A 27105-nucleotide genomic window follows, 5' to 3' on the forward strand; every position below is an offset into this window, starting at 1 on the left:
AAGAAAAGAGAGGGATAAAAAATAGAAAGAAGAAGAGAAAAGATAAAAAGATAATAAATTTACCAATAATTAATACTAAATTGCTATTAATTAATTATAAATATAAAAATTTAAATTTTATTTGTTACTTTATAAATAAGTATATCAGTATATAAATTTTGTATAAATGTACATAGTACTTTCAGTTCTTGTGAGTTTTAAAAGTTCAGATATAATCTTTCCTTTGAAATTTTAGTCCTTCACTCAAAAGTGACAATCAGCTGGTCCTTGTCTTCAAAATGGCGATCTCCAATCTGCGCTGTCACTCTCATGTGCCCTTTACTTTTTCCCAATCCACACTTCTTCCGTTAGAGCAGCAAATATATGGGTAAAAGCAGAACCTCGTATTCAGGTTCACGTCTCTTTCCCAGCTTCCTGGAACACTCACTTTCCTTTTCCACTCCCCTGGTGTTCTTCTGCTGGTCTCCAATTCACCCTCTTCCCGTTTTGCTCTCCTCACTGTTTGCCGCCCGTTCATACTCGGAGTCTTTCTTTCCTCTCTGCTGCCCCTCTGGACACTTCCTCTCCAATAGTCGAAAAACTGGAAACTTTTATTCTTTGCTCTCACCACTGAATCTCGCACCATACTCACACTCCGCTTCCTATTGCTCTAAACCGGTGCGGCCGCGCAGGTGGTGTCGTGAGTGACGTGGCGCTCCCATGTAACACCTCTCCTGTGTGAGCTGCACTGGCTCCCGGTGGTCTTCTGAGTGCGCTTCAAGGTTTTGGTTATCACCTTTAGAGCGCTCCATGGCTTAGGACCTGGTTATTTACGGGACCGCCTGCTACCACCAATAGCCTCCCACTGACCAGAACGCTCCCACAGAGAGGGGCTCCTCCGGGTGCCCTCGGCCAAACAATGTTGACTGGCGGCCCCCAGGGGGAGAGCCTTCTCTGTGGGGGCACCTACTATCTGGAACGAGCTCCCCCCGGAGATACGGAGGATCCTGGATCTGCGTACCTTCCGTCGCGCGCTCAAGACTTTCCTATTTCATCAAGCCAGCCTGACCTAAGTCTTTCCCCTTTTAAATGGAAATTTTAAATCTGGTTTTAAATTATTGGGGTTTTAAATTTGTTCAGCCAAATTATTTAATTCGTTTTAATTTATTTTAAATTTTGTATTTATATGTTTTATTCTATGGCTGTTCACCGCCCTGAGTCCTTCGGGAGTAGGGTGGTATACAAATTCAATAAAATAAATAAATAAAAATAAACCGGGACGTCAAGCCTCTGGGTCAGCCATGCCGGCTGCCTTCTTCTGTGACTGGAATGATAGTCGTTCTTGGTGTGGTGGGAGACTGCACCTCTCCACAACTCCTCCAAAGATTCCCCTCCTTCTTTGACTTATGATCTATCGCAACCAGGCAAATCAGGTAACTGGTGGCTCTTCCTAAGAAGGGAGGAAGATGAAGCTTGTCACTCAAACTACACAATGGTGAGCTTTAAAGTCACCATAAAACTTAATTTTGTTTTTTTCACTTTCTCTAGTTTGGTGTTGGCTTTGAGTTCACTCAAGGAGACAGAAGCGTTTATCCTTCCTTCTTCCAGATCAATCCTGATGAATCTGCTCAGTATGAGGGTTTAGTTCAGTTGCTCCTGTATTTCCAGTGGAACTGGGTTGGGCTGGTGGCCAACAAAGATGACGGAGCAGAACATTTCATCTCATCTCTGATACCAAAGCTCAAGGAGAAGGAGATCTGCCTGGCCTTCACTGAAATAATGAAATTTGATTTTTACACTGATCAAGATCCAAATTTATATTATATTTTCAATGTTTGGTCTAAAGGTGAAGTGATTATTTTTTTTGGAGACTACAGTAGTATTACATATGCACAGATAGTTGTGTTTGCTTATGAAACACAGAGATATGCATCGTTACTGAAAGTCTGGATCTTTACATCCAGTTGGAAACTTAATGTGATGAACTCTGAATATATATTGCATGTTATAAAGCATTACCATGGGGCTTTGCAATTTAGGGACCACACCAGGGATGTCTCAGAATTCAGACATTTTCTCATGTCTTTAGATCCTTTGAAACCACAAGGAGACATCTTTCTCCCTCTATGGTGGAAACTGATCTTTGGCTGCAACATTTACAAACCAGGAGAGATCCCTCCAAAGGGGGAAAAACCATGTACTGGAGAGGAGAATTTACAGAATGTGCCAACTTACCTGTTTGAAACAAGCATGACAGGTGAAAGTTACAATATCTACAATGCCATTTATGCTGTGGCACACGCACTACATGCAATGCATGGATCAGGAAGACAAACAGCTATGATGAGACTATTTGGAAAGAGGATCTTAGATGTCCAGTCATGGCAGGTAATCTCTGTTTTTTAATTCAGTCCACAGATCCTTAGAGCCGACGTAGAAAGGAAGTATCCCATGTGTAGAACATAGAATAACAGAGTTGGAAGGGACCTCGGAGGTCTTCTAACCAACCCCATGCTCAAGCAGGAGAGCTTATATCATTTCAGACAAATGGTTGTCCAGCCTCTTTTTGAAAGTCTCCAGTGATGGAGCACCCACAACTTCTGAAAGCAACCTGTTCCATTGGTTGATTGCTCTGTTAGGAAATTTCTCCTTAGTTCCCGGTTCCTTCTCTCCTTGGTTAATTTCCAACCATTGTTTCTTCTCTTGCCTTTTGGTGCTTTGGAAAATAGTTCGACTCCCTCATCTTCATGGGAGCCTTTCAAGTATGGGAACACTGCTATCTCGTCACCCCTGGTTCTTCTTTTCATTAGACTAGATATACCAAATTCATGTAACCATTCTTCTTATGTCATAACCCCCAGTCCCCTAATCGGGTCTAGGACTTTTCAGCTCGAACTCTTGGTGCCGCCTGTTTCTCCACCAGGATTTCACCTCCATGTTATTATGCCTCAGCACTTTGGGCCACGGCCCCTCCATCCCAGTCCCTTCACCGCGGGCCATTCATTGCAGTACAGTTCACATTGGGCTTTTAGGCACAGAGGACAGTTTGTAGCCCATGGGCCCGCGGGGGAGGGCCTTCTCTGTGGCTGCCCCAGCTCTCTGGAGCCAGTTACCTCCTGAGGTCTGGACCACCCCCACCCTATTGGCCTTCCGAAAAGCGATGAAGACCTGGCTTTTCCAGCAGGCCTGGGGCCGTTGATCTCGTTGTTGCGATCTTGTGAGATCCGGCCATAAATGGTGTGAATGGGTTTTAATATTTTAATTTTTAAATGGTTTTATAATGGTTTTTTAAATGTATTGTAAGCCACCCTGAGTCTTCGGAGAAAGGCGGCATATAAATTGAAATAATAATAATAATAATAATAATAATAATAATAATAATAATAATAATAATAATAATAATAATAATAATCGTGTGTTGTCCCGATTGTAATTGGAGCCCTTGGAGCAATACCCAAAGGGCTACCCCGCTATTTAGAAATTCTAAATTTGCCGGACTTGAACATTTTGACTCTACAAAAAACCACCTTACTCGGAACAGCTTACATCCTCCGACGATACCTTAACAGTTCCTAGGTCCTTGGTTAGGACTCGAGCTGCTGAGCTATTAACCAGCCTCAAAGGCTGTGAATCTCACTAAAGATTAAATAATAATAATAATAATAATAATAATAATAATAATAATAATAATAATATCACTGCATCTCAAAGCAGATTAAAGCAGAACTATTTTTAAAAATAACAATAACACAGATTAAGTATAATGTTTGATTCAATAGGGGTAGAAGGGGAAGGACAAATAAAACAAACCAATTGTACCTAAGATTCATGGATGTATGACGTTCCCAAAAGGTTTTCAGAAGTATTCAAAGGTTGTGTGAATTTCATGGAGTGGCCATTGTGTAGAGTGATCCAGAGCAAGATGACAATTCTGCCAGATGCTTCAATGGGTCAACTGAACTTCTAGTAGACATATTTTCAGAACCACCTCAGTTTCCTCCGTGTTGTAGCCTGAATCCAGTTATAGAAAGACACTTGACTCAATTCATTCTAACTCTGATTTATGTTACTATGGCTTAGCATTCTATGTGATCCTATCCCACATTTTTCGCTTGTCATTTGTTGCACTGAACTGCTTGTTGTGTGAAACCAGCCTTGGTCAACTTTAGCACACAGAACAGGACTCAATGTAGTCTAAAATTCATGAAATTGTGGTGTGTGTGTGGTTTTTTTTTTGGCTCAAAGCATAAACCCTCCATGTCCATTGAAGTCAGGAATCAGGGCAGGCACTGTGAGGAAAACAAATTCTTTACAGGTGTGCGAAAGTGTTAGCAATTTCTGAAGGTCTCTTTTCTTTCAGCTTCTTCCCTATTTGAGGAACGTTCGGTTCAACAACAGTGCTGGAGATGAAGTCTCCTTCTCAGAAAATGGCCTGGGATCTGCTCGTTATGATCTTTTCAACTGGGTTCTGCTCCCGAACGAATCTTTTGTCCCTGTGAAAGTTGGACAAATAGATCCCGGGGCTCCCGCAGGACAGGATTTCACCATTAACTCGGATGCAATTGTCTGGGCAAAAAAGGTGAGCTGGAAGGTAAAATAAGTGCAGCAAAAGAGTCATTCTCTTCTGGGGATTCAAAATATCTCCCTTACTGGAGAACGGGTTACTGAAGCAAAAATTTGGCAACCGTTTGATGAAAAAGCTGTTTTGCATGCAACGTATTTGAGATCTGATTTGTGACGGAGCAAAAAGAATTAAGATCAGGAAGAAATTCTGCCTGAAATCCAGGATGCAGATGGAGCAGCCAAGAGTGGTTTCCATGGACCATTCCCATTCAGTTGGATCTCCATCGCTGTTTGCTTCAGAAAAGCTATAGCTCAATTCACGACCTTTCTTTTGCATGCCAAGCCCCAGTTCCAAGCCCCAGAATCCATTGGTGGTTTAGAATAGCACAAGCCTTAATCCCCCCAGGAGCTTTTCCTGATTTGTGCTACACTAGAGTTAACCGTTGCTCTTGAAGATATTCTAATGATGGAAAGAGAAATATAGAAAAGAATAAGCGGAGCACATTCATTGCTGAAGACATCTCATGCATTTCTCTTTCTTCTTTCAGAAGGTGCCCTTTGCCAGGTGTGGCATGAAGAGGTGCCATGCAGGAGAGAGGAAAAGAATTCCAGAGGGTGAGCAGGTTTGCTGCTACCAATGTGACCCTTGTCCAGAAGGGACCATTTCTAACCAGACAGGTAGAGGAAACTTTCAATGTAGATCTTCCTGGGTCAAGGAAACCATTCAGTAGAAAGAAATATCAATTTTGTTGTCATTTTTTGTAGATTGACGTTCTTCAACATAGTCATGATTTTTAGAAGAACCTCTCTATTCCTGGATCTAAACTGGCCTCCCCTCCTCCCCCCACCAAGCCCCCTTTCCTGTTCCTCAGCAATTGAATGCAGGGCAGTTTCAGAGCACAATTCATAAGTTACCCACTGGGCTTTCTAGTCCTACTCTTACAACTAACTACGTCCAGGAAAACCAGATATCAAACTTTTCAGGAAGAAGAGGGAGATCCATCTAACTCAGTCTTCCTACCCTCCCCTGCAAAGATTAGATAGATAGAGATAGAGATAGAGATAGAGATAGAGAGAGAGAGAGAGAGAGAGAGAGAGAGAGAGAGAGAGAGAGAGAGATAAATAGATAGATAGACAGAGATAGAGATAGATAGATAGATAGATAGATAGATAGATAGATAGATAGATAGATAGATAGATGATAGATAGATAGATGATAGATAGATAGATAGATAGATAGAGATAGAGACAGAGATGATAGATAGATAGACAGACAGACATACTGTATAGATAGATAGATACTGTATTTTGCATTGACTCATTTAGAATGTGTGTTTGTTTGTTTGTATGTGTGTGTGTGTGTGTGTGTGTGTGTGTGTGGAACTTATATTTTTAGAATAGTTAGTAATGTATATGTATATGTATATGTATATGTATATGTATATGTATATGTATATGTATATGTATATGTATATGTATATGTATTCTGAATGAGTCGATGCAAAATACAAAGTAGAGAACTTGATCCAAAAAGATGGAAACATCCTTGTCTCAGACTAGTCTATTATCAGAATAATCAATATTGAAGTATGATTTGTTCTTTTTGATATTCCATGATATGCAAAGTATTCTTGATTTCAGATGCAGCTCATTGTGATCCCTGCCCAAAAGACCAATATCCCAACAAGGACAAGGACCACTGCATTGCCAAGAAGCTCCACTTCCTTGCCTATCAAGAGACCCTGGGATACACTTTAGTTTCTCTCACTCTTTTTCTCTCCATGATCACTTCTGCAGTCCTGGTGATTTTCCTTAAACATCGTGACACACCAATCGTCAAGGCCAACAACCGAGATCTCACCTACATCCTCCTGGTCTCCCTCCTGCTCTGCTTCCTCTGCTCCTTCCTCTTCATTGGTCGACCAGGGAAGCTCACCTGTCTCTTCCGACAAACTGCCTTTGCCATTCTCTTTGCCCTTGCAGTTTCCTCTGTCTTGGGAAAAACTGTCATGGTGGTTCTGGCCTTCATGGCCACCAAGCCAGGGAACAAGACAAGGAAACTCTTAGGAAAACCACTGACCAACTCCATTGTCATAGCCTGTCCCCTGGTCCAAGCAGTTCTTTGTGCCACCTGGCTGGCAACCTCTCCTCCATTTCCCAACTTTGACTTCCACTCTTTAGTAGGAGAGGCCATCTTGGAATGTAATGAAGGCTCAGTTTCAATGTTTTATGCTGTCCTGGCCTACCTGGGTTTCCTGGCCCTTGTGAGTTTCATGGTGGCCTTTTTGGCTAGGAAATTGCCTGATAGTTTCAATGAAGCCAAGTTCATTACTTTTAGCATGCTGGTCTTTTGCAGTGTTTGGATCTCCTTCCTCCCCACCTACCTGAGCACCAAAGGGAAGTCCATGGTGGCCGTGGAGATCTTCTCCATCTTGGCCTCTGGGGCTGGTCTCTTGGCTTGTATCTTTTTCCCCAAATGCTACATTATCCTACTGAGGCCCCATCTGAATTGTAGAGAAAATATAATGAGGCACAAGAATCTCTGATTTGTCCTGGGATTGGGAAATTTTACTTGGATTGGGGGATTTTGGACAGTTGTCCCTCATAAGGTCCCAATGATCATCTGAGTAATATACATTGATATCAAAGGTGTGGATATTTATTAATTAAACAAATTTATATCTAGTCATTCAACTCACACACAGCTGTGACTCTGGGCAGCTGAAAACAAATTTTGTTAAAATCCATCATATAATAAATCCATCATATAATACATCCATGATATTTTTTAAAAAACCCGTAACCCACCAATTTACAGCAGGATAGTTTCCCACTTTAATCACAGTGTCTAAAATGTGCTGGATTGTGTTGGGTGCCTAGGGAGCAGGAGGGCAAGACTTTTATTTTACAAAAGGAAAGGTTGCTAATTAAAAAAAAAGAAAGAATGAAATTGTAAATTGTGAATATCTTCAAGTAGTGCACAAATTAAATCTGCACTAAAAATAATATAGTTTATATTAAAACTATTTAAATAGAAAACAGTATTTCCTATAACCCCTTAATTTACCCTATCTACTTTTTAAGTACAATTTCACTATATATTCACATCTTTATATTATATATCTCAATAAATTTATTCATTGTTGACTTCTATGTTTCTGCTGTCTTAATTATAGTTTATCATTGTCACTCTCCAAGGAGCTACCCTCCTTTTTCTATGGAACTCAATCTGCCTTTTATTTTATTTTTATTTTCTGCTTTTTCTTTCCAGTCTGTCTTTAGTTTTTCTTTGCCTCTTCTGTTTGTTCCTTGAGGGCCTTCTTCAGCCTTCTCTTCTGGCTCTCAGCTCCATCTGAGAAAGCATCTGGAACAACATTTACCTCAGTCAGTTGCCCAATTGATAGACCAAGAGACACAATTGTGTTTTAGAAATAGATTTTCCTCCTGTCAAAATGACAAAATTACTCCAGTGTTATGGGGATTATGGACATTTCCCCCTCCTGAGATTCATCAAACACTAGTAATCATTACTTCATCTCAGTGGATTTCCACAAATTAATCCACCTTAACCCTAAACAGGTTACATGGTGAAAACATGTTTATCTACAAGCTCCGAATACTATATCTGGGTCCTTTTACAGTTGGAGCTTAGATGAATGCTTATGTGAAGATTGAAAACTCCACTTGAACTCTCTGAAGTCACCAGAGCATCACAGTTCCTGCAAGACCCTCCTTTGACTTCCTGTAGTCTCTTTCTGTGTCCAATGAGTTGGCTTTTAGTATGGCTATGGCTCTTGCCTGCATCTGTCCAGATGGACCTGAGGCCAAACTGCTTCTGGAAGAGAACTTTCCAAGAACAAAAAGACTATTATAGACCCGGAGATCTCATTATCGGTGGAAACCTACCTCTCTCCCTTACTAAAGTTCTACAGCTCCCACGTGAGCCTCCTGCTGATTGGGATACCTATTCTTTGTAAGTGTTTCTTGATTGTCTTTTTTCTTGGGGCAATGTGAAAAGGGTAGTTTTGAACATAGGACATAGTTAAATCCCACTCAGCCTCCGTTGACGTAGGACCTTCCTAGTTAGAAGACATTGATTCTCTTTGATGAATCAATCTGCCTCTAGTCCCCTTTTCAAGCCCTCTGACTCTTCAGTGATAAAGAATAACTTGTCACACAAGGGAGTCAACCTTTTCTCCATGTTTCTGTAGGTAAGGTGCATATTGCAAAGAAACCAGTATGGACTGAACTTGGGGAGAAATAATATTAGGTCCTTCTGTCTTATTTCTGCATTGAATTCATCTTCCTGTCTCATTATTCTGATGATTTGTAATACCACCCTTCATGCTTGCATTGCATTCTATGTAGTGAAGGTCTGACTTTTATCCCATCAAGCCTGGCTTCCCACTAATCACCTGTTAATCCTGGGCACTTCTAGTCAGTGGAGCAAGCTTCTTTGGTGAATCCCCAACAGAAAGAGTTCCACATTCTGACTAATTGAAAGGGTTTTTTCTACCTGGGGGGGGGATATATCTTCATATCGGACATTAATACAATTGAGAGAGACCAGAGATATTTCACGAGAAGAGTCCCCCACTCCTCTGCTCACAACAGAATACCTTATGCCCCCAGGCTTGAAATTTTGGCTTTAGACAATTTAGAACTTTGCCCCCTTCAGTCTCACTTAAGTGTAGTACATAAAATTATCTGCTACAATGTCCTACCTGTCAATGACTACTTCAACTTCAACCACAGTAATACATGAGCACCCAATAGGTACAAACTTAATTCACACAATAGATACAAACTCGATTGCAGGAAATACAACTTCAGCAACAGTGTGGTCAATGCCTGGAACGCACTACCTGATTCTGTGGTTTCTTCCCCAAATTACCAAAACTTTAACCTTAGACTATCTACAGTTGACCTCACCCCATTCCTAAGAGGTCTGTAAGAGGCCTGCATAAGCGCACCAGCGTGCCTACCGTCCCTGTCGTAATGTCCCTTTTTATTTGTATCCATTTCATGTTTATACATCCATTTCATGTATTCATAATCATGTATATACTTTTATCTGTAATCTTATATATGCTTGACAATAAATAAATAAATAAATAAATAAATAAATTAATTAATTAATTAATTAATTAATTAATTAATCATTTCTAGCAGCAAAAGTCAACCTGGTCAGACATTCATTCGATTTATAAAGCCACCTAATTCAAAAGGACTCTGAGAACATGAGAGGGTGCCAGATTGGGAAAAAGTGCTTGAGAATGTAGGACAGAAGATGACATGACTGGAGATAACAAAATGTGTAGTTTTGTCAAGATAGCAATAGCAATAGCATTTAGACTTACATACTGCTTCACAGTGCTTCACAGCCTTCTCTAAGTGGTTTACAGAGTCAGCATATTGTCCCCAACAATCTGGGTCCTCCTTTTACCCATCTCGGAAGGATGGAAGGATGAGTCAACCTTGAGCCTGGTGAAATTCAAACTGCCAAATTGCAGGCATCTGGCAGTCAGCAGAAGTAGCCTGCAGTACTGCACTCTAACCACTGTGCCATCATGGCTCAGCCACATTCCCTTAACTGGACTGAAAAGTTCATTTTGGAAAAGTCAATACTGACTCGAACTGAGCTCATGATGTAAATGATAATTTATGGATCAATTTACTTAAATTTGCTGTGGAGAAAGGGAAAGGAAGCTTTGTCATACACTGTTGACAATAATAAAAAAATATCTTACTGATTGACAGTAACCCTGTATTCCGACAGCAGTAAAACAAATCAACCAATTTGTATTGATCTGTTCTATGATTAACTCCTAGAATCCTGGTAATGCTTTCTTAACCAAATAAACAGTACATCTCCCTCCTGCCCCTGTCTAATTTTTGTCATCTAACACTTGTGACAAAGACCTGTTCCCAAGAACTACCAACACATTCTGGCTTTGGCATTTGCCATCCAGGAGGTCAACAGAGACCCACATCTTCTCCCCAACATCACTCTGGGCTTCCGCATCTATGAAGAGAACCAGTATGCAAGCATGGTCCAAGATGTCAGCCTGTCTCTGCTCTCCAGCAGGGGAAAAGTGTTTCCTAACTATAAGTGTGACACACAGGACAACCTTCTCTCTGTCCTTGGGGGTCTCAACTCCAGAACCTCATACCAGATGGCAACCATATTTGGCAATTTCAAGATTTCTCAGGTACTTGGACACGCAACATGTTGAAAAGGTGAATGCTGTAAGCTCTGCCCTTGTATGGTTATTGCCAACAACTCCCAGAGTCATTTCTGTGACCAGAAGAAAACATCTCATGAAGGTGCAAAGTTGTGGGGAAGAAGGTCCAGAATAGGATACCCTGCTAGTCTAAATAATCTGAGGTTAGTAACAAAAAATACAGGTTCCATTTTCCTTGCTTAACCTCTTCCTTTTTCTTCCATCTCCACCCTCCCTTCAGCTAGGATACCGCTTCTCTGACCCTGTTCTGGGGGATAAGACTCAGTTCCCCACCTTCTACCAGATCGATCCCCAGTATGACCTACAGAATGCAGCCGTTGTCCAGCTCCTTCTCTATTTCCAGTGGAACTGGATTGGGATTGTCGTTCAGAAGTCAGAGAGCAGTGACCATTTCATCTGGATTTTTGATGCGACACTCGCCCTGAATGACATTTGCATACAATTTGTAAAACAGATCTTGCCCCGAATCTCAATATTTAATGAATTGAACAGTGAACAAATAGATGTGCTTTGGACAATTTTGAGCAATGATGCTCAGGTTGTGATTGTGGCGGGGGATTCAAATACTCTGCAGAGCCTTATATTATCTCTCTACTTTTATGAAGAAGCGAAGCACACCGCTTTTGGGAAGGTCTGGATCCTGACCACCCAATGGGAATTTTCAGCTATTGGCTATCACTACGAGTGGGGGAAACTAAAATCCCTCCATGGTGCTTTGTCTTTGACGGTCCACACAAACCCGGTGCCAGGATTCAAAGATTATCTCTGGGCTCTGAATCCACATGAACCCCACGGAGACGTCTTTCTCCCTGAATGGTGGGAAGTTGTATTTGACTGTGAGGTTTTGAAGGCAGGTCTGTCCTCACCTGATGGCCGAAGGGTTTGCACAGGGGAGGAGAACCTGGACACCCTCCCAGCCTCCGTCTTTGATGGAAAGATGACCGGTTTCAGCTACAGTGTCTACAATGCTGTCTATTCTGTGGCACATGCATTACATGCTGCGTATATGTTGGAATCACAACGGGCATTGAAGAGGGGCAGAAAGAAGTCACATCTTCACCTCTCTATGAAGTCCTGGCAGGTAACTGTTCAGATCTTCTCTGCTGGTTTGTAAGTACATGCTTAAACTTCAAAGACAAGACTGGATTTGTTAAGAAAGCATATGAACTGAAATAGTCAAGGTAAATAAATGAACAAATAAATAAAGAGGAGACTGTACTTTGATTGTAAGATTGGTGATCAAGACAAGGGTCAGGGTTAGGCCCAAAACCTATAGTAAAGGGAATGAATACATGTATTAACTGTGGCTAGAATTGTATTTGCACAAAACTGCAAGAGTGAAGAGATCCCGACTGACGAGAATGTTATTAGGAAAATGTTGGAATGTGCAGAAATGAATAGGTTAACCTTAGCTATACAGGAGAAAGAGCAAACTGAATACTGTATGACGTGGGAACTATTTTATGGATGGCTGGAGAACAAAAACAGAAACTAGAAATAAATAGAAATGAGTGAAATATAGAAAATATGTAAAGACAAAGATGTAAACAATATGATGACTTTTACTAATATTTTTGATAAGACTCTTGTGTTTAATATTACTATTATATTCTTACTGGAAAATATTTTAAGAGGGAGAAATGAATAGGTTTATTATGCTTATTATTATTAGTGTAAGATTAGAGAATCAATAGAGAACTCATCAAATTTGCAGATGACACCAAGCTGGCAGGAATAGCCAACACTCCAGAAGATAGACTCAAGATACAGAAGGATCTTGACAGACTTGAACATTGGGTGCTATCTAACAAAATGAAATTCAACAGTGAAAAAAGCAAGGTTCTACATTTAGGGAAGAAAAACAAAATGCACAGGTACTGTATATGTGGTACCTTGCTCAATAGTAGTAACTGTGAGAGTCCTAGTGGACAACTATTTAGATATGAGCCAGCAGTGTGCAGCAGCTGCCAAAAAAGCCAACACAGTTCTGGGCTGCATCAACAGAGGGATAGAATCAAGTGTTAATACCACTTTATAATGCCTTGGTAAGGCCATACTTGGAATATTGCATTCAGTTTTGGTCGCCACGATGTAAAAAAGATGTGGAGACTTTAGCAAGAGTGCAGAGAAGAGCAACAAAGATGATTAGGGGACTAGAAGCTAAAACATATGAAGAACGATTGCAGGAACTGGCTACGTCTAGTTTAATGAAGAGAAGGACCAGGGGAGACATGATAGCAGTGTTCCAATATCTCAGGGATTGCCACAAAGAAGAGGGAGACAAGCTATTCTCCAAAGCACCTGAGGGTAGGACAAGAAGCAATGGGTGGAAACTAATCAAGGAGAGAAGCAATTTAGAGCTAAGGAGAAATTTCCTGATAGTTAGAACAATTAATCAGTGGAACAACTTGCCTGCAGAAGTTGTGAGTGCTCCAACACTGGAAGTTTTTAAGAAGATTTACCATTTGTCTGAAGTGGTGTAGGGTTTCCTGCCTGGGCAGGGGGTTGGACTAGAAGACCCCCAAGATCCCTTCCAACTCTGTTATTCTATTCTAATATCAATGTAATGAATATTGTGAATTTTGTTTGCCATTGCACAGAGATATTTGCACCCAGAAGACATGCTGTTTAATGGAAGATGAAATGTTCAAAATAAAAAATATATAGCAAAAAAAAAAAAAAAAAAAGACAAAGGTCAGGGGTTTGGGTTAGGGGCAAGAAAAATAATGAAGGACATCAATGCCTCTTGCAAGAACTGGAGGAACATGCAATATCAGTGCATCTCATTCATTACTTCATTAATGAAGTTATTCATTAACGATTTAACCAAAAACATTTTGCAGAGAAGTCATTTGGAACCAGAGTTTGACTCATTTATATTTCCAAGCACCTTGTTTTCCTTTGGGAATAATTTGTAGTTTCAGTCCTTGAAGCTGAATATCCAGGTTTCCAAGCATTCCATCAGCCGAGGTCACAGGGGAGGGGCGGGGGGGGTAGCGGTTATCATTAAAGAAGGTCTGAGACCGAGGGAGGCCACTGTTCCTCAGACGGCCGGCTGTGAATCCCTTTTTGTGAAATGGGGTCATGGGGTTCAGATGGGTTTGCTGATCACGTACCTGGCTCCCTGCCACGTGGCAACAGCCCTGCCCGAGCTACTCAACGTCATCGCCGCGGTGGCGGTTGATACCCCTAAGCTTATGGTCATGGGGGATTTCAACCTGCCGTCCGTGGGTGAGACGTCAGAGATGGCTCGGGAGTTCATGGCTTCCATGACAGCTATGGACCTGACCCAGTTAATTCATGGCCCTACCCACACAGGGGGAAACACGCTGGATCTGGCTTTTGTCTCTGGACAGTGGTTGAGGGATCTTGATATAGGGGATATAGTTACTGAACCCTTGTCATGGTCAGATCACTCTCTCCTTCGTCTCGACTTTCAAACCGCTGCACCCCGCCGCAGGGAGGCGGAGCCAGTCAGATGGTTCCGCCCCAGGCGCCTGATGGAACCTGACAGATTCCAGACGGAGCTTGGGCCATTTCCTGAGGTTCTGGCACACGCCTCGACTGGAGACCTGGTGGCCGCCTGGGATAGGGCGGCTGCTGGTGCTCTGGATCGGGTCGTGCCTTTGCAGCCTCTGACCCGGCGCCGATCTCAATTGGCTCCTTGGTTTACCGAGGAGCTGAAGGAGTTGAAGCACCGGAAAAGATGCCTAGAGAGTAGTTGGAGGGCCAGTCTTCTTGAATCTGACCGGACACTAGTAAAATCCCACATTAGGAATTACTTAGTGGCGATAAAAGCAGCGAAATGTAGTTATTTTGCTGCTCTTATTGCGTCATCAGATAATCGCCCGGCCGCCCTCTTTAGGGTGACCCGCTCCCTGCTCCACCAGGAAGCGCGGGAGGACCCCTTGGAGGGTAGAGCCGAGGATTTTGTTCAGTATCTGTATGACAAAATCACTCAGATTCGGGAAGATTTGGACTCCGACTGGGTAGTCTCAGGGGGAGAGACGGGGGCAGGTCTTGAGAATGTTATCTGGGATGAGTTTGATCCTGTGACCCCTGAGGACGTGGACAGGATTCTGGGTAGACTGAACGCGACCACTTGTTTATTGGACCCGTGTCCTTCCTGGTTAGTACTGGCTTCCCGGGAAGTGACACGAGGCTGGCTCCAGGGGATTATAAACGCTTCGCTGAGTGAGGGTAACTTTCCCGCCGCCTTGAAAGAGGCGGTGGTGAGGCCTCTCCTCAAGAAGCCTTCCCTGGACCCGGCAATGTTGGTAAATTATCGTCCGGTCTCCAATCTTCGCTTTGTTGCGAAGGTTGTTGAGAGTGTGGTTGCGCAACAGCTCCCCCAGCACCTGGATGAAACGACGTATCTGGATCCGTTCCAGTCGGGCTTCAGGCCCGGGTACAGCACGGAAACGGCATTGGTCGCGTTGGTTGATGATCTCTGGAGGGCTCGGGACAGGGGGTGCTCCTCTGTCCTGGTCCTGTTAGATCTCTCAGCGGCTTTTGATACCATCGACCATGGTATCATGCTGCACCGGTTGGAAGAGTTGGGGGTGGGAGGCACTGTGTTGCGGTGGTTCTCCTCCTTTCTCTCTGACCGGTCGCAGTCTGTGTTGACAGGGGGACAGAGGTCGACCCCGAGGCCCCTCATATGTGGGGTGCCGCAAGGGTCGGTCCTCTCGCCTCTCCTGTTCAACATTTATGTGAAGCCGCTGGGCGAGATCATCCGTGGTTTCGGGGTGGAGTACCATCAGTACGCTGACGACACCCAGCTGTACATCTCCACCCCGGATCACCCCAACGATGCCCTTGAAGTGATGTCCCGGTGCCTGGAGGCCGTACGGATCTGGATGGGGAGGAACAGGCTCAGGCTCAACCCATCCAAGACTGAGTGGCTGTGGTTTCCGACGTCCCGATATAGTCAGTTGACGCCATCACTGACTATTGGGGGCGAATCATTGGCCCCCACGGAGAGGGCGCGCAACTTGGGCATCCTCCTGGATTCACGGCTGTCTTTAGAAGAGCACTTGACGGCCGTGACCGGGAGGATTTTTCATCAGGTTCGCCTGATTCGCCAGTTGCGTCCCTTTCTGGATCGGGACTCTTTACGCACGGTCACTCATGCCCTTGTCACCTCCCGCCTGGACTATTGCAACGCTCTCTACATGGGGCTCCCCTTGAGGAGCACCCGGAGGCTCCAACTGGCGCAGAGTGCGGCCGCGCGGGTGGTAATGGGAGCGACATGGCGTTCCCATGTAACACCTCTCCTGCGCGAGCTGCACTGGCTCCCGGTGGTCTTCCGGGTGCGCTTCAAGGTTTTGGTTACCACCTTTAAAGCGCTCCATGGCTTAGGACCCGGATACTTGCGGGACCGCCTACTACCACCAATAGCCTCCCACCGGCCGGTACGCTCCCATAGAGAGGGGCTCCTCCGGGTGCCGTCAGCCAAACAATGCCGACTGGCGGCCCCCAGGGGGAGAGCCTTCTCTGTGGGGGCACCTACTATCTGGAACGAGCTCCCCCCAGAGATACGGAGGATCCCGGATCTGCACACCTTCCGCCGCGCCTTAAAGACCTTACTATTTCACCAGGCCGGCCTGGCCTAATTTTCCCCCTCTTTTATAAAAGATTTTTAAAATTTTAAATATCTTTTAGTATTTATATATTCAATTTTGAATTGGTTTTAAAAGTTTGGGGTTTTAAATTTGTCGGGGCCAAAATTATTTAATTTGATTTTATTCTATTTTTTAATATTTTGTATTGTATGTGTTTTTATTGTCTGGCTGTGCACCGCCCTGAGTCCTTCGGGAGTAGGGCGGTATAGAAATCTAATAAATAATAATAATAATAATAATAAAATAATAATATCCAGCAGCTCCAGAAATAGAACTTTCCCTCAATCTACAGCTTAGTTGTAACTTTGATATAACCAGATATCATATTTTACAAAGTTAATTAAATCTCCTTTCAGCAAGATATTCTTCTCTCCCTTCAAACTTCCATTTATGGGGAAAATTAATTTTAGTTTTTTAATGTTTGCCCATTTACTCATCAAAGGTGATTCTCTCCATCAGCCAACAGCACACTTGCAATTATGTGTCTGCAGCAGTGCGTAATAAACTCACAATGTTGTGGTGGTGGTGGGAAATAGGAAGAAACAATAAGAAATATTATCTATGTTCACCACACTGAGTTACTTGTAAAGTAATAAAGACTGGATAAAAAGTAATTACTACATAAAAGAAAAGAGATTGCATGTAAAAATCTTTTGGGGAATTGCTGAGTTCATTAACTTTAACAATGGCTGGCTTTTATCTTTCTTTCCTTTCTGGGATACAGAAAAACATTTATTATGCATATTGCAATTTAAAATCTCTTTATATAAAGTCATGGACTTTTTGGTTGTCTGTTGCTTGCTTTCCAATTCCAGATGCACACCTTCTTGAGAAAGGTCCTTTTCAACAATACCGCTGGAGAGGAAGTCTCCTTTTCAGAAACTGGGATGAAATATGCGGGATTTGATATCCTCAACTGGGTCGTCTTTGCAAATATGACGACTCTTCGACAGAAAGTCGGATGGGCCAATCCGGAGGCTCCTTCAGCTGAAGGTTTCAGCATCAACCCCGATGCCATTGTGTGGGCCAATCAGGTAGGGAGTAGAAGTTGTTTCCAGGGTTCAGGAAGGCTGAGAGGAAGGACCAGGTTGTTGTGACGCAAATTCTATTCAGGGGAAGGAAGAAGAGGGGCTGCTTTTACGCAGACCCCAAAGCCAAGCTGAACATTTCTAACCTCTCCACGTCAAAGCTAATCTCACTCTCCTTTCAGACAAAGCCTTTCTCCCGATGTGTGAAGAGCTGCCTTCCAGGACAAGCCAAGAAAATTGCAGAGGGGAAGCATTCTTGTTGCTATGGATGTGTTTCTTGCCCAGAAGGGACCATTTCTAATCAAACAGGCAAGTTGCTTGAGGAGACCCTCCAGCAGGAATGAGGAGGTCTGGCGTGGCTGCCTGGGGAGGAGTGATTTAGATTTAGATTTAGATTTTTAGATTTTATTAAAGTTCTATACCGCCCTTCTCTCAAAGGACTCAGGGCGGTGTACAGCCATATTTAAAACACATATAAACCACAAAATTTAAGAACAATTTAAAAACAGATATATAAAATTTGGCCCACGAAATTAAAAACTAACAAACACCCCATTTAAGAATTCCTATTAGGCGAGCCCGGCTTGTTGGAATAAAAGGGTCTTCAGGGCGTGGCGAAAGGTACGCAGGTCGGGGATCATACGAACCTCTAGGGGCAGCTCATTCCAGAGGGCTGGTGCCCCCACGGAGAACGCTCTCCCCCTGGGTGTCGCCAGTCGACATTGTTTGGCCGACGGCACCCTGAGGAGCCCCTCTCTGTGGGAGCGTATTGGCCGGTGGGAGGCTATCGGCGGCAGAAGGCGATCTCGTATATATCCCGGTCCTAAGCCATGGAGCGCTTTAAAGGTAGTAACCAACACCTTGAATCGCACCCGAAAGACCACCGTGAGCCAGTGCAGCTCATGAAGGAGAGGTGTTACATGGGTGCACCATGTCGCCCCCATAATCACCCCTGCGGCCGCATTCTGGACTAGTTGGAGCCTCCGAGTGCTCTTCAAGGGGAACCCCGCGTAGAGAGTGAGAGAGAATATGAGGTGGCAAATCAGTTGAACAAATCAACATGAAAGTCATTCAGAACTTTTAAGAGTGGTATGTTGAATGGATCTTTTAAGTTGTTAGCAGCAGTTTTCTATGTGTATTTTAATATTTTATTAAACACTGACCAGAATCAGAATAACAGATTAACAGAGTTGGAAGGGACCTTGTAAATCATCTAGTCCAAAGCCCACCCAAGCAGGAGACCCTATACCATTCCTGAAAGATGGCAGTCCAGTCTCTTCTTGAAAGCCTCCAGTGATGAAGCTCCCACAGCTTCCAAAGGCAACTTCTGTTCCATTGGTTGATTGTTCTCACTGTCAGAAAATTTCTCCTTATTTCCAGGTTGATCTCTCCTTGTTCAGTTTCCATCTATTATTCCTTGCTGGTCTTCAGGTGCTTTGGAAAATCGGTTGACCCCTCCTCTCTGTGGCAGCCCCTCAAATATTGGAACACTGCTATCATGTCTCCCCTGGTCCTTCTCTTTCCTCGACTAGTTCCTGTAACCATTCTTCATATGTTTTAGCCTCCAGTCCCCTAATTATCTTGGTTGCTCTTCTCTGCACTCTTTCTAGAGTCCCAACAACTTTTTATAGTGTGTTGACCAAAGCTGGATGCTGTATTGTAGGTGTGGTCTTACTAAGGCTTTATAGAGTGGTATTAGTACCTCACTTGATCTTGATTGTATCCCTCTCTTAATTCAATTTAGGATTGCATTGGCCTTTTTGGCTGCCGCCTCATATTTAATTGGTTGTCCACTAAGACTCCAAGATCCCTCTCATGGTTATTGCTATTAAGCCTGGTTTCACCCAGTCTATATGTGTACTTTTGGTTTTTCTTGCCTAAGTGTAAGACTTTATTTTTCTCTACATTGAATTTCATTTTGTTAGATAGGGCCCAGGATTCAATTCTGTCAAGATCCATCTGGATCTTGAGCCTATCTTCTAGGGTGTTGGCTATTCCTGCCAGCTTAATATCATCTGCAAATTTGCTAAATTCCCCTTCTATTCCCTCATCTAAGTCATTTATGAAGATATTGAAGAGTACTGGGCCTAGGACAAAACCTTGTGGTACCCCACTGCTTACTTCCCTTCATGTAGATGTAGACCTATTAAGGACTACTCGTTGAGTATGGTTTGTAAGCCAGTTATGAATCCATCTGATGGTGATGCTATCTATCCCACCTTTTTCTAGCTTACCAAGAAGTAACTTCATTGTCGAATGCCTCGAGTCCCTCAGTGTGGGAGATGGGAATTTCAAAATATAATAATGAAATAAAACAAATCAATTAATTCATTATATAATTACTCCTGAGAAGTTTTTAGCTGCTATGACATCTTCTGATTCTTCTGGATCCTTTTGTGTTCTGTGCAGCAGAAGTAAAGAGATGGGGATCATGGGGCATTTCAATTCTTTCATTGGGAAAACAGTTCCCCTCAAGGATAATCCCTGGTTCTCTGTCTAATGTCAGCTGGTGCCTGTTCTTCCAGATGCTGCTCAGTGCATCCCCTGCCCAGAAGACCAACAGCCAAACAAGAACCACGTCCTGTGCATTCCCAAGACCATGAACTTTCTCTCCTATGAGGATACACTCGGCTTCATTTTAGTTTGTCTAGCTCTTTTCTTCTCTTTGACCACAATCCTTGTGTTGGCAGCCTTCATCAAACACTGCAATACACCCATCGTCAAGGCCAACAACCGCAACCTCACCTACCTTCTCCTGGTCTCCCTCCTGCTCTGCTTCCTCTGCTCCTTCCTCTTCATCGGGCAGCCAAGGAACCTCACCTGTCTCCTCCGACAAACCACTTTCGGCATCGTCTTCTCCACTGCCATTTCATCCATGTTGGCAAAAACTCTGACTGTAGTTCTGGCCTTCATGGCTACTAAGCCAGGAAACAGGGCAAGAAAACTCTTGGGGAAGCAGCTGGTGTTAGTCCTGGCCTGTCCCCTTGTGCAAACAGCTCTTTGTGCCTCCTGGCTGGCAATCTCCCCCCCATTTACTAATTTGGACTTTCATTCTGTGAAGGGAGAAATTGTGTTGGAATGCAATGAAGGTTCAACCGCCATGTTTTATGCTGTTCTGAGCTACATGGGTTTCCTGAGTCTCATCAGCTTCCTAGTGGCTTTTCTGGCCAGGAAACTACCAGACAGTTTTAATGAAGCCAAGTTCATTACCTTCAGCATGCTGGTCTTTTGCAGTGTCTGGGTCTCCTTTCTCCCCAGCTATCTGAGCACCAAAGGGAGGTCCATGGTGGCCGTGGAGATCTTCTCCATCTTGGCCTCTGCGGCTGGTCTGCTGAGTTGTATCTTTCTCCCCAAATGCTACATTATAGTGCTGAGGCCAGAACTGAACAATAGAAGTCACCTCATGAGGAAAATTAAGTAGGAAAGCAAGAAAACACATAGTCACTTCTGTACAGGTTAATATAGAGGTTTCCACTCCAACTATGTCCAGACACAACAAGCACATGCTAGCTAAAATAACATTATGGTTATTTTATTCTATTTGCTGACTCATTTTGCTGATTCCAACTCATAGTTAGAGTCTTGACTTAATTATTTGGCCTAGTTAGAAGGGTCTGCAAGAAGCCTTTCAGTTTTATTCAAACATACAAATACTTTAAATACTTTAACCAGAAGGAAGTCTGTTTAGCTTTATATCTCCCTCCCTTTTATCATGAAAAGCTCAGCTTTTAATTATTGTGCTTGTAATATTGCATAACTTTTCATTATTTGCAATAATTTGCATTACCTTGAGCAACCGAGCTGAAATTCTTACCACTTAATGTCAGATGATGTTAACAGTTCCCATCACAGGCTGTTAGAATTGATCATTGAATAAAGAAAATATTTATATCTTCTACCAATGTCAACCACATTTTCCCCCAGGATTCCAGATTGGACATCCAGACCCACCTTTTCCAGTCTTTATTTTTTAATGAAGTCAGCCAAACTGCACACCAGTTCCATCTTAGGTACTATGACCCCATCCAGAACAAAGGATAGAAAATCAGTGGATCTTCTTATGAGTTAACTGAAAAGTTAAAGATTCAGCCTATGAGTTCTTTCTATGTATATTATCTCATATTTCTATCACTATTGATAATATATTACTATTATCTCAATGCTATCACTAGTACATAATTGCTACTATGCTACTATGCTACTACTACTATACTACTACTACTACTACTACTACTACTACTACTACTGCTGCTGCTGCTGCTACTGCTACTATTACTACTTGTCAGGGTTTCTGACCGGTGCCCTCATGAGCCTCAAGCCAAACTTCAAAAGAAATCCAGTTATTTATTAGGGAGCTTCATGTCGGCATATTCCAAGTGAAGCCAACTCTGACGCCTTGTAATTTATGTTCTGGCTCTGACTCTGTTTCCCCCCTCTGACTGATAACAAGGTGTGTCATCAGTCACATTCTCCAATGAATGTGCTGAGCACATTGTAAGCCGCCCTGAGTCTTCGGAGAAGGGCGGCATATAAATCAAATTTAAAAAAAAAAATGAAGCAATTTTGCGGGTTGTAGAGATCACTCCCCTCTGGCCACTCTGGGTAACTGTGGAGAGAGCCTTGACAGAGATATGGCTGGAATGTGCTTTTATTTTGACTGATGTTCTGCCTCGCTGAGATCATCCACCAATGCAACCAATGCCGTTTCCATGCTGTGCCCAGGCCTGAAGCCGGACTGGAGCGGATCCAGATAGACAGCTTCATCCAGGTACCCAGGAAGTTGTCGCGCCACCACACTCTCAACAACCTTCGCCAAGAAGGGAAGGTTGGAGATTGGACGATAGTTAGCCAAAACAGCTGGATCCAGAGCAGGCTTCTTGAGGAGGGGCCTCACCACCGCCTCTTTCAAGGCGGATGGCAAGACACCCTCACTCAAGGAAGCGTTGATAATCCCCTGGAGCCAGCCTCGCGTAACCTCCCGGGAGGCCAGCACCAACCAGGAGGGACACGGGTCCAATAAACATGTGGTCACGTTCAGCCGCCCCAGTATCCTGTCCACGTCCTCGGAAGCAACAGGGTCGAACTCCTCCCAAATGGCAGTCTCAAGACCGGCACCCATCATCCTGTCTGTACCTACCCAGTCAGAGACCAAGCCTTCCCGAATCTGAGTGATTTTATCGTGCAGATACTGGACAAAATCCTCAGCATATGTCATCCATCTCATCAATAATGCAATTCTTAACTGCATAGAAACAATAAAATGATAAATACAAACAACAATTTGAATTAAAAGAGAGCCAATCCATGAAACATCAGGATTGGGAAGAACTGCTTGAAATCCAGGATGCCATTAGAGCAGGCAAAAGTGATTTCCATGGACCATTTGTGTTCAGTTCAGTCCTCAATGATTCTTTGTTTTAGAAATGCTGTAGCTCAATGTCAGATGTCTTCCTTTGCATGCTGACATCCGAGATGTTCAGGATCTATCTGTAGGTGAGAAGTGCCACTGGCCTGAGACTAGTGAGACTAGGGTGACGCTGACACTCTATGTCCTCAATTGGGACATCCATGACCTGCATGACTGAGAATCTCAACACACTTCTTGCTTTCTTATACATCCTGGTTAATCATTACATTTGAATGTCTATGGAGATTCTCAGACATCCAAGTCATGATTGTCTTTTGGCACCTTTGGGATATTATCTTTGATGTTTCTGGAAAAAAAAAGATCTGCCAACACCTAGAAGCAACTCAACTTATAACCAGAACCCCACATGGATTTGTCAGAAACAGATCATGTGGATATAGTATATTCCAGTGGTGAAATGTAAAATTTGTTACTACTGGTTCTGTGGGCATGGCTTGGTGGTGGTGGTGGTGGGGTAATGTGACTGGGTGGGCGTGGCCAACTTTTTTTTTCTTTTAAAACCCTTTTTTCTACAACCTCTTCGAGAGGTTGAAAAAAAATGCTTAACACATTGTAAGCCACCCTAAGTCTCCAGAGAAGGGCGGCATATAAATCAAATTAAAAAAAAAAGCCTCTGATGATCCCAGCTGAGTTGCCTGATCGTCAGAAGCTTTTTTTTTTCTTTTAAAAGCCTCTGACAATCCTAGCTGAATTGTCTGATCGTCAGAGGCTTTTTTTTTTCTTTTAAAAACATTTTTTCTACAACCTCTTCGGCCAAAGAGGTTGTTAAAAAAATGCTTTTAAAAGCCTCGGTGATCCCAGTTGAGTTGCCTGATCATCAGAGGCTTTTTTCTGTTACTTTTAAAAGCACTTTTTTTGGCCGAAGAGGTTGTAGAAAAAATGGTTTTAATTTTTTTTTTAAAGCCTCTGATGATTGCGCTACTCAGCTGGGCATGGGGGGGGGGGGGCAGGGATTTTTGCTACTAGTTCTCCAAACCACCTGCCACCATCACTACCAGATCGGGTGATCTGGTCCGAACCAGGAGCATTTCACCCCTGGCATATTTGGATTTCAGCAAGGCAATTAACAAAGTAGACTACAACCTAATTCTTGGCAACTAGAAAAATGTGAGATAGAATCACCACCAGATGGATTTGTATCTGGCTAATAAACCACACTCAACTACTTAATGGTACTACATCTACACGGAGGGAAGTAAGCAGTGGGGTACCACAAGGTTCCATTTTAGGCTCATTACTCTTCCATATCTTCATAAATGACTTAGATAATAATAATAATAATAATAATAATAATAATAATAATAATAATAATAATAACTACAACGCCATGACCGTGTTGCTAAAATCATTCACTGGAAATTGTGCCAGAAGTTTGGATTTGAGTACAGCAAAAACCACTGGGAACATCAGGTTGAGAAAGTTTTAGAGAATGAGAAACTCAAGATCTTGTGGGACTTTAGGATTCTAGACTGACAGGCACTTGGTCCACAACACACCTGACATAACAATAGTTGAAAAGAAAAAAGTATGGTTCATTGACATTGCAATACCTGGTGATGCACGAATTGAAGATAAGCAGCAAGAAAAAATCACAAAGTACCGGGACTTACAAATTGAAGTTGAGCGACTGTGGAAAAAGAAATCGTGTGTTGTCCTGATTGTAATTGGAGCCCTTGGAGCAATACCCAAAGGGCTACCCCGCTATTTAGAAATTCTAAATTTGCCGGACTTGAACATTTTGACTCTACAAAAAACCACCTTACTCGGAACAGCTTACATCCTCCGACGATACCTTAACAGTTCCTAGGTCCTTGGTTAGGACTCGAGCTGCTGAGCTATTAACCAGCCTCAAAGGCTGTGAATCTCACTAAAGATTAACCAATAAATAATAATAATAATAATAATAATAATAATAATAATAATAATAATAATAATAATAATAATAGAGAAACTTATTATATATAATAAATATATATTATATATTATATATAAATAATAATAATAAGAGAGAAACTTAAGAGAGAAAAAATGAGAAACTCAAGATCTTGTGGGACTTTAGGATTCAGACTGACAGGCACTTGATCCACAACACACCTGACATAACAATAGTTGAAAAGAAAAAAGTATGGTTCATTGACATTGCAATACCTGGTGATGCACGAATTGAAGATAAGCAGCAAGAAAAAATCACAAAGTACCGGGACTTACAAATTGAAGTTGAGCGACTGTGGAAAAAGAAATAGTGTGTTGTCCCAATTGTAATTGGAGCCCTCGGAGCAATACCCAAAGGGCTACCCCGCTATTTAGAAATTCTAAATTTGCCGGACTTGAACATTTTGACTCTACAAAAAACCACCTTACTCGGAACAGCTTACATCCTCCGACGATACCTTAACAGTTCCTAGGTCCTTGGTTAGGACTCGAGCTGCTGAGCTATTAACCAGCCTCAAAGGCTGTGAATCTCACTAAAGATTAACCAATAAATAATAATCATCATCATCATCATCATCATCATCATCATCATCATTTTATTTCTATACCGCCCTTCTCCCAAAGGACTCAGGGCGGTGTACAGCCTATTAAAAGCACAAACAACAATTAAAATAATTTAAAATTATTAAATAATTTAGGCTCAGTATTAAAACCTTCTTATGAGACTATGATAAATAATAAATAATAAAATAATAAAATAAAGTAAATACATAGAGCAATCTTCAGATGCTCCCTTCCGTCATAGATCTTCCCAAATTGTCTTTGTCACTTTTTGGTAGGGTGGACAGGTTACCAATACTCATTTTTTTTTCACAAGAAATCTTTAGGATACAGACCAAAATTGTCATGTGTCCCACACCCCCCATATTATCAGTTCCCCACTCATGAGGAACAAGGATTGGGCAGTCCTGTCCACCCACCACCGAATGCACAATATTTCCAGGTCAGGAATTGGTCAATCCTTCATCACCGTTCCACTCCCATCCAATATCAGAAACCAATGAGAAATCTCCTGATTGCTATCCTGAATAAGTGGCTTACTGTAGTCTGTGTTATTTATGATTTCTAATTTTCTTCCTTTAGTACTGAGAACTAAGATTTCCCAAATAAATGGGTAGACCTTTTTAGAAAGGAAAGATTAATCTCTGCTAACAATTCCCTGACACCCCCACAAGAAAAATCTGACTGAGTGATGGGAAGAACTTAACTTGAAATAGAAAGCTTAGAATTCAAGACACACAATTCTCATTTATATTGGGCCTCTGGATCTTTCTTTCCTTTCTCCCTCCTAAAACCAATTTTTCCTGAGAATCGTTTGTGATCAGCACTTCCCATTCCACATTTATGTCCGTGTGCCTACCTTGTTATGATGTTCTTAGCAAATACAAAGTAAAGAGCCTTGGTAGTACAGTGGTCTAAGGCACCCTGTTATTAAGCTGGTTAATTACTGCAGGTTCGAATCTCACCAAGGCTCAAGTTTGACTCAGCCTTCCATCCTTTCTAAGGTAGGTAAATTGAGGACCCAGTTGTGGGGGCAATAAGCTGACTTTGTATAAATATACAAAAGAATAAAGGCTATTGCTTAGCGCATTGTAAGCCGCCCTGAGTCTCCGGAGAAGGGCGGCATATAAATCAAATTAAAAAAAAAAAAGTGTCTATTGAGATTTTCAGTCATCCAGGTTAGTAGATAATGTATTTCAGTGTTTCTGAACCTCAGCGAATTTCATATGCATGGATTTCAAATCCCAGAATTCCCCAGCCAGCAAGGATTTTAGGAATTAAACTCCAGATATCTGAAAGTTGTTGAGATTGAAAAAAACAGATGTAGAAAAACATCAAATAGCAGGATTTATGGTGGCAAATCTATTGATAATCTAATATAAAGTGAAAAACTCTAACCCACATCTTTATAGCCTACTTATAAGGCCCTTGATACTCAACAGATTCCTGTCTTTGAGCAACTCATTCTCTGGTTCATCTTGAAGTAAAGAAGGTCTGCAATTTCTAATGCACCATAAACCATTTCTGGACCGGGACTCCTTGCGCATGGTCACTCACGCCCTCGTCACCTCCCGTCTGGACTACTGTAATGCTCTCTACATGGGGCTCCCCTTGAAGAGCACCCGGAGGCTCCAACTGGTCCAGAATGCAGCCGCGCAGGTGATTATGGGAACGACTCAATGCTCCCATGTAACACCGCTCCTGCGTGAGCTGCACTGGCTCCCGGTGGTCTTCTGGGTGCGATT

General features: G+C 42.6%; 2 protein-coding genes across 2 annotated transcripts in view; both read left to right on the plus strand.

The window, feature by feature from the left end:
- Positions 1 to 7088, plus strand: part of LOC139313412 (vomeronasal type-2 receptor 26-like) — a 29057-nt gene extending 21969 nt beyond the window's left edge. Inside the window, exons 4-7 of the mRNA XM_070939029.1 lie at positions 1528 to 2367; positions 4340 to 4558; positions 5091 to 5220; positions 6184 to 7088. Coding sequence (XP_070795130.1) covers positions 1528 to 2367; positions 4340 to 4558; positions 5091 to 5220; positions 6184 to 7088 — 2094 coding nt within the window. The remainder of the gene's footprint in view (positions 1 to 1527; positions 2368 to 4339; positions 4559 to 5090; positions 5221 to 6183) is intronic.
- Positions 7089 to 9782: 2694 nt separating this feature from the next.
- On the plus strand, positions 9783 to 20860 carry LOC139313423 (vomeronasal type-2 receptor 26-like). Its single transcript, XM_070939039.1, has 6 exons — positions 9783 to 9820; positions 10463 to 10754; positions 11008 to 11868; positions 17227 to 17445; positions 17622 to 17748; positions 19965 to 20860. The coding sequence occupies exons 1-6, from the start codon at positions 9783 to 9785 to the stop codon at positions 20858 to 20860; spliced, it is 2433 nt and encodes an 810-aa protein (XP_070795140.1).
- The last annotated feature ends 6245 nt before the right edge of the window (positions 20861 to 27105 follow it).

Source organism: Pituophis catenifer, unplaced genomic scaffold (genome assembly GCF_029215685.1).
Source record: "Pituophis catenifer annectens isolate HBS135680 unplaced genomic scaffold, rPitCat1.0.hap2 SCAF_1, whole genome shotgun sequence".
Lineage (NCBI taxonomy): Eukaryota > Metazoa > Chordata > Lepidosauria > Squamata > Colubridae > Pituophis > Pituophis catenifer.

What these genes read in the sequence shown, in the direction of transcription:
- LOC139313423 (XM_070939039.1), top strand. Translation starts at nt 9,783, where the DNA reads ATGAGAGGGTGCCAGATTGGGAAAAAGTGCTTGAGAAT. An exon ending in GCAATTTCAAGATTTCTCAG is followed by an intron (nt 10,755 to 11,007) that starts GTACTTGGACAC and finishes CCCTCCCTTCAG; the next exon opens with CTAGGATACCGCTTCTCTGA. An exon ending in TCTCTATGAAGTCCTGGCAG is followed by an intron (nt 11,869 to 17,226) that starts GTAACTGTTCAG and finishes TTCCAATTCCAG; the next exon opens with ATGCACACCTTCTTGAGAAA.